The 8221-nt window shown below is 37.6% G+C and overlaps 1 protein-coding gene across 1 annotated transcript in view; it reads left to right on the forward strand.

Moving 5' to 3' along the window:
• LOC107284969 (thyroid adenoma-associated protein homolog) overlaps positions 1-5517 on the forward strand; it is a 75529-nt gene extending 70012 nt beyond the window's left edge. Inside the window, exons 14-15 of the mRNA XM_015813104.1 lie at positions 2714-2877; positions 4331-5517. Coding sequence (XP_015668590.1) covers positions 2714-2877; positions 4331-4657 — 491 coding nt within the window. The 3' untranslated portion in view covers positions 4658-5517. The remainder of the gene's footprint in view (positions 1-2713; positions 2878-4330) is intronic.
• Positions 5518-8221: the final 2704 nt, after the last annotated feature.

Here is an 8221-nt window from a genome sequence, read left to right on the forward strand (position 1 = left end):
GGCATCATGACATTTTTACACACTCGATATGATTATCACTTGCAGGCTTGTATTATTAATACTTCTATCATGGTTACCCAGCAGTGAGTACTTCGGATATAGATGAGACAACAGCAAACAATTTCTATTACCTATAAGATCAGAAGTTTGTTTCTACTACAAGTTTGTGCTTACTCAATAGGCAGAACATTCTGGAAGTGATTGGGACATCACCAACTGGGTCCCTTCCAGCTTTTTTGATTTATGATATAAAAAGCTACTGAATTGGAATATAGAAAGTACTTCAGCACATCTATATATATTCTCCCTATGACTACTGTGGTATTAATGAAATGTTGGAACTTGAATTTACAAATGTTAATGACTTTTGGTCAGAGTAGCATCAAATATAAAGAAGTAAACTGGTAACTAAATTCTTGAGCTATATATTTTGCAGTGTTCTTTTTGTTTTAAACATTATTGTTGTCCAGCATTTGAGTTAGCAAACCATAGTAAAGTACTTCCTCCTGATGTAACTTTCAATGAACACTAGACTTCAGAAGGAAGCAAGTTGAATAAACAAGATCTGCAGAAATTCCTTTCCAGTGAAATTTAATAAATATTTTAACAGCTAGTCAAACATACAAAAATATTTTTCTTCTGCTGCTAACTAGGCAGGTTTTATATACAGTTATAAAAGAAGTGAGTGACTGATAAATTTCCCAAGCATATCCTCTGCGGAATTCCTGCTTACTTCAATGTATCGAGTAACAGGGCCATTCAAGAAAAGAACTAAATTGCTGATTGCTTCCCAGAAGCTTTATTATAATGAGTACAGCATTGGTGAACACATTTCTGGGAAAGCACAAAACTGCTTCAATCATTGGAAGGCAAGTGGATGAAAATGGTGAAATGCCTAAGATGCCTATAATGGGTGCAAGTAGTGAAAATACCAGTTTTAGGTTTTGAATCTGGTAAGATTCTACTCTAGATAACTTGAATACAGTCTTAAATACTTGTCAGTACCAGAACTAGACAAGTACTTTCCATTATATATAGAAGGCTGTAGAAGAAAAAAAATCTGAACTTGTGTTCTGGACACCAACTAGCACAATTAAATCACAGCACAACTGTATGTTGACTCTACTTAGACCAGGGGTAGACAATCTCGGCTCTTTTATGACTCGTGGACTTCAACTCCCAGAATTCCTGAGCCAGCATGGCTGACTCAGGAATTCTGGGAGTTGAAGTCCACGAGTCATAAAAGAGCCGAGGTTGCCTACCCCTGACTTAGACCATCTAGATTACTAACCCCAGATGTCAATGAGGAAATATTTCATCCTCTCACCACCAAATACAGTGGGCTTCCTTTAATAGTGGAGAAAATAATTAGACTTGGAGAAATTACTGTAATTGAATTTAATTTGTTTATTTCTGCATTGCATTTAGAATATCGGCATTCAACGCTGTCCTTTGTGTAAAAATCAGTTTAGTTCCTCATAGTATACAAATAAAAGTTTATCTGCTATATAGATTTTTTTTTCATTAATAATACCCCATTCTTAGCACTACAGATTGTGTATTTTAATGTTTATATATGACCAGTCAGTAAAATAGGAAGTATTTTCTTCATATATTCATGAGAAAAAAGATTTGTGTACAATAGTGTACAAGAGACGTATTTATATCTGGCACTATTAAAGGCCTTCTTGTAAATGAGTACATGTGTGGGAGGCTAGATGTACAGTAAATGGATTAAAAAGGATGACTCAGAACACTTTAGTTCCTATCTTTTATAAAAAGCACTTGTTCTGAAACTTAAAATACTTTAAAAGAATAATAATCTTCAAATAAAATCAATAAGCATAAAATATATATCCGAAGACTTTCTATATAATTGATTAAAGAAGCAAAATATACCTTCTAGGTTAACTAATTAAATGTTAGAATTCATACTCTTTACAATCCTGAAAACTGATGAGCAGGACATTTTATAATTATACCGAATAATCTATTACAAAATTTTAATGGCACTCCCCCTCCCCCCACCCCTTTATCCATTTTGAATGTATGTCTCTGTGTAGTTGACAACCAGGATTTTCTCACTGATTATACACAAACAGCACTGCTGCGTGCAGGGAGATACACCATTTCTGTCAACTTGAGAACCACATCACACTTTTCTTGATGTGATGATGGACTATATTCCAGAAGGAGGCAAGATCTGTTTTTGGAAGGGTTCAGGGAATTTATTTCACATCTGTGAAAAAAAAGAAATTTATTCCCCAGTTTAAATAGATAAATAAATCATGCAATTTTTAACCTATGCATTCTGAAATGTATGTATGTAGTCAGCATTCAGATGGTGTATTGTAAACAGTACCAACATTTGTGTGGATTGACTTTAGATAAGAAAAAGAACCATAGGTGGTCAGACATTTATCAGTTGGATCCAAACATGTTGTGGAAATGTTGATGATGTAAGACAGAGTTATCTAATGTTGGCAACTTTTGAGACTTGTGAAGTTCATCTCTCAGAATTCCTTAGAATTCTGAAAAATGAAATCCACAAGTGTTAAAGTTGCCAAGGATGGGTACCCCTGATACAAACAATAATTTAACATTAAGAATAAATAGATGTCTATTACATTTGCATTTTAATAATTATACTGTACTATTTAAATAACATCTAATAACATGCAGTTCAAAATTTGTTTTTAATTTTCCTCATCAGAACTTGACTTCCATGTAGTAAATGCAGCCTTAGCTTTGGATTTAGCATTCTCCTTACTTTGTGAACTGCTACAGTTATGGGGACAGACAGGTGCTGGAGTCTCAGTCTTACTGGAGTGGCTGTTAAAAGAAGATGACTTGAATGATCTAAAATCTACAATTGTGGTAAGTCTGTCAACCACTACTTCTGTACTGTATAGTTCATAGATGTTTTATCAGATTTTATACTAAATTACTCAAGACATGTTATTTTAAAATATGAAACTAGTTTAGAATCAATATTAAAATTAAAAGTGTTTTCCATTGAAAATTCACTTTCATCATTAGCACAGTACAGTTTTAATTAGTTATCATTCACCTATGAATATAATTAGCATCCAGACTTGGATGATCAAAGTTTATAATCTCAAACTGTTGATGATTCTTCTGTTCTGATTTATCAAATAATATTGGATTAAACTAACTCAGTAGGGCTATGTATATCATATTCTGTAAGTTTGGTCAAAATCCAGAGATTTTTTGAATCAGTTGGGTTTTTAAAAGCCCACTATATCAATAACATTAAGCAAAAAAAATTGCTGGTAGCTTTCTTTTTCAAACAAATATCTGATATAGTATATGGCTACAGGAATGTACAGGTAATTCTTGATCGATGACCATAATGGAGTTTGCTCATTATGGACACAGGTGGTGAGAACTGTTAAGTCAGCCTCACTTAATGATCCCCACGCCCTGCTCTCCCTGATGCCACTGTTAATTGAATGCAAAGGTCCTTAAATGAGCATAGGATACCTGGGAGGGTGTCCTCGGAGGCCTCCCACCCAGCTGAGCCCATAAAGGAGGCAGCAAAAAGCTTTGCAGAGCTAAAACAGCCTAGCAGGGGAAAAAGCCCAGCTAGATTAGGGCCTAGCACTGTGTTCCAATGCTGAGAGGCTTCCAAACAAACCTCTGTGTTTGGCCAGTGAAGCTGCACTTGTGGACTGGGCCTCTGCCCCAATCAGTTGGCTCTCTGGAAACTGCATTCCTCTCCTGGCTCTCGGTAGGCTTTGCGGAAGGCAACTACCTGTATGCAAAGGTAGCAGCTTCAGGATGAGTTTTCCAAAACCTTTCCCTTGCTTAAGAATCCCCACCACCACCAGAAAGCCACATTTTTTCAATAAAGAAAAAAAAAAGCTGGGAGGGAGAGACTTGTTGATTGTCCCCCCCATCAGATGCTGAAATTAAACTCCACCTCTGCCTTTTAGTTTCAATCCCTTTAACCACCTCATATGCTAAATTTATTGCATGGCTGGAAAGGGTGACAAAATCTGTGAGTTACTTACTTTGGTAAGTGATTGCCAGGCTGAAGAGTAGAGGAAAGGAAGGAAGGAAACAAAGAAAATCCCTGTGGTTGGTCATAAGGAATGGGTATCATTCTTTTCTGGGTTTCATGAACAATGGGGTGCTTGATGTTATTCTGTTGTTCAAACGTGATGTGAATTTTATTGATTTGATTACAGTATAGTCTGATTGTACTGTACATCTAACATTGCTTTGTTTGCTTATATATCATATGGGCATTCTTGCATATTTATTTGATCTAGGTAATTGTAAACATTTTTTTTCTCTTTTTCTGAAGATGGGAAATGACTACCTGTTTGACAAAGGAAAAACAAATTTTTGGGCTGAGAAGTTAACAGAGGTACGTCAGCTCAGTAAACATCTCCTTCTGCTCATACCAGTGACTCATGTTAGTTCATGTGAGCAAAGAAAACTCTGTCAGTTGGCAAGATTAGCATCAGATCAGGCCCAACTTGTGACACAGCTTCTTAAAGAAATGCCTCCAACTCCAGAATTTTCACAGTCTGTAGAATTTACGAAGTTAGCTATTCAGAATGAAAGAATATCACTTTGCCTTAAGATACTAAGTTTGCTTGAAGTTGGAAATGGAATTTGCAAAAGTTAGGAAAAACGTGAAATACAACTGCTTGCTCTTTGTCAGTTACCAAATGTAACTGCTTTGTGAACATGAGAGGGTGCAGTTATTTTTTGTGTCATACCCATACAAAGAACTGTATCTAGAAATGTTAGATATTTCTTGTACATAAATCCACTGAAGTCTTCATTCAAATTAACACAAAGGGATCAACTTGTTAAAATATGTAATTTTCATTTGGGGCAAGAAATTTTTTATAGCTTTGCACAGATGCTGGTCATCTGTGAAACTGATTTTATTCTGTAAGTTGTTCTTCCTGTTTTCATATATAGAAATATGTCAGATTGCATTGCTTCTTTTATTTGTATATCACAGTCTATGCACTAATAATTGCATCAGAGTTGTAAAAGAATCTTAAAATAAAGCTGAATGTTATATCACAGCAGATTTTTTTTTAACTTTTTTAAAATCATGATTGATTTTTAAGACTTGATTGGGGAATAACTACAGAGTGGCAGTCAAATATGCTTTGTTTTCATTCAGCTGGATATAAGCAATTGTGCACTAGAATGCTGTAATGTAGGATAGATAGTCACCTATAATTCTCAAAATATAACTTTTCATTTTTCCTAATCATTCAATGAATAAATCTATTTCATACTTTGCAGAATACCTCAGCTCTAATGTTATTATATGGTAGCAGTTTGCTTTGTTTTATATAAATACTTGAAACAGGCATTAGGTGGTGCTATAATACTATTTTGCTATACAACCACTACCTAGATGATGTTTTCTTAAGTTCAAGATAATACTGAAAAATTGGAATATTATGCTAGTAAATGTATCTTCAGTGGACTAATATGACACTGCTTGACTCTGAACAATTGTTTTACACACACACACACTCTTCTGATTCCCAACATCATGGGTAAAAAATATCTGGGTTGTGGAGAACAGATTTATTTATTTAGAAATTTTATATAGCTGCCTACTTGCTCACAGGGATTCTAGGTGGCTTACAAACAATAAAAACACAAATTAGAATAATAATAAAAAACACACCCCTCATTATCCAGTCAAATAACCCATTCGATGGGCTCCATCTCACTCTGAGTTCTCCAGGCCTGCTGGCAAAATGAAGTCTTCAGTGCCTTATCTGAATTATCAGTAATATTTTCCTAAAATATTACTACCAGTAGTTCCTATATGAGTAATGGACCAATAGACTTTTCTAACTATGTTTAATGTATGTCCAGCTGGTTTCCAATGATACAAGTAAAAGAAAAGATAATGTATTAAATGTACTTAACAAAATAAAAAGGAAACTAAGTATATTCACAGATTTCTTAGGATTTACTTGAAAGCATATAAAGTGCAACAAAAGATAGTGAACCATTGTTATACACCACACACTCTTTTCAGTTAAGTAACGTTGATTCCCTGAATGTGAATTTTCTAAGCTTTAAACTTTCATATAATTGGCACTCCCTGCATGGACTTGGCATTGCAGATATTAACAAAACAGGAAAGAGCACAATGGTTCAAATCTAAGTGGCATTAGCAACTTCTAGTCTTGGTTAATTAGTAAACAAAAATAATGTTAAGAACCATGCTTATCACTGGATTTAAAGTATGTTTTAAATCATCTAATATCCCTTTAGTTTATGAATAGCAAATAATTGTAATTAATTCTATGCACATTTCATCATACTATGAGTTACTGTATAACTTTTCAATCAGAAACCTTTAAACCTTAAACAACAGCTGTAAAAGAACAAAAGTCTATTATTGAGTGGTTTCTGTGTAAAGTATTTAATCAGAGTGTGCTATCTTACCTATTGGTTGTTCAAGTGTTGATTATAGGTATCTGTTCACTGCAACTCTTAAACTGAAAAGGGGAGAAAGGGGCATTCCCTAATAAGAATTAACAACTTTGGATGTATTTTGTCTCACCAGATGCACAAAATATCTGATAAATGTATTTAAAAATGTTTTAGGAAAATCCTTTTAAGACTGCAATTTTATATAGTGAATTGCATGAGTTCAATAGCCTTTTACGTCACAATAGACAGTAAAAGACCGCCGTTGAATAACCACTGGGTGGGGTCAGAAAACAAAATCCCGGCGGTGTTTGGTTTTATTACCGAAAATCAAAGAATTATTTTAAACCCGGGGAGACCTTCCCATTTCCCCAGCGCAGAAGCGAAGGCTACTGCTGTTTTTGCAACCTTGGCTACAAGACTCGCCACTTCCTCGATTTAGGAAGCTTGCTTTCACTTTACAGGATGCAAGCACTAGGGGGCATCCCCACCTTCCGTAACTACTTCTCGTCAGTACGCGAAGCTGTCACGTCCACAGCTTGTTAGCAAGGCAATTTCGAAGCCTCAGCCTCCTAGCTGCCCAGGCGTTGGAGCTCAAAGGTTAACCCGGGCTCTTTTTTTCACGCTTGCTGCGCTTTAGTGGCCGCCCGCTGGGGAACGCTCGCACTTCGGCTAGTGTAGCTCTCGGAGACTGACCTTTCACTCGCCTTGGAGACGGCTCGGAGGACATTTCTCTGCGCAGCCATTTAGCAACAGGAGTTACTTGAAAGGCGCCCTCTCCTCCCTCCCTCCCTCCCTCCCGACGAGAACGACGCGCGCCCGGCGGGTTAGCGCCTGCTTGGCCGAAGAGAAAATTCAAGCCGGGAGCCCCGGGGCGAGGCGGGAAGGAAGAGAAGCTGGGCACCTAATGGTCGTGGAAGGGAGAGGCGAAGGTGCAAAGCCCAGATCCAAGGGACTCTTGAAGTCGGCACGGCTTTGCCACCGAGAAGCCCTGGATTTGGAGGGCCTGGCCCTTTTTCTCCAAAAGACATTTTGGAAAGACGGTCCTTGCAAACTGGAGGGGAGATGGGAACCCCACCCTCACTCGCTCCCTTTACTGATACCAGCCGCCCGTCCGCCATTTAGTAAAACGCAGGGCTGTCATTCTACGTGCTTCTGCGCCGATCAATTCGATCGGGGGGGTAGACGGGTGTGTTTGTGTGAAGAAGAGTAAGCCGGTATATTCCTACCAGCGTTTTAGGCCATTCGCCAGCCGAACTGCATTTAGTTTCTATATATATTCGCTTAGGGTATGGCTAATTGTACAAAGAGGTGGGATTGAAAGATTGATGTTACTTTTTCTGCAAAAAAAAAGGGGGCGCTTTGCTTTCACTGACGTTAAAAGAGTTACAACTACGCGGGGGCGTATGAATAGCTCCCATAAGGCGCTGCAGATAGGCTGATTCTAGAGTTCGCCGTTTTAGCGAGCTTACCCTTTAGGAAAGACAAACTTCAGCAAAGAAATTATGTCTCTTAACTCAGTGCAAACCTCCCCAGCACCTCTCCTCCGTTTAAATCTACCATTTTTGTTCGTCTGTCTGATACAACACGCACAGGTTTCCATCGGCAAATGACAAAACAGCCAGCGTGCATTCGTTACTGGCTCAGAGACCTGAGATGAATTTGGGAGAGGAAAGAAGGACCCATTACTGTACCAACCTCCTAGGCCAGGGGTAGGCAACCTTGGCTCTTTTATGACTCGTGGACTTCAACTCCCAGAAGTCCCGAGCCAGCA

The sequence above is a fragment of the Protobothrops mucrosquamatus genome, unplaced genomic scaffold (assembly GCF_001527695.2).
Source record: "Protobothrops mucrosquamatus isolate PMUCROS unplaced genomic scaffold, P.Mucros_1.0 scaffold139, whole genome shotgun sequence".
In the NCBI taxonomy this organism is placed as follows: Eukaryota; Metazoa; Chordata; class Lepidosauria; order Squamata; family Viperidae; genus Protobothrops; species Protobothrops mucrosquamatus.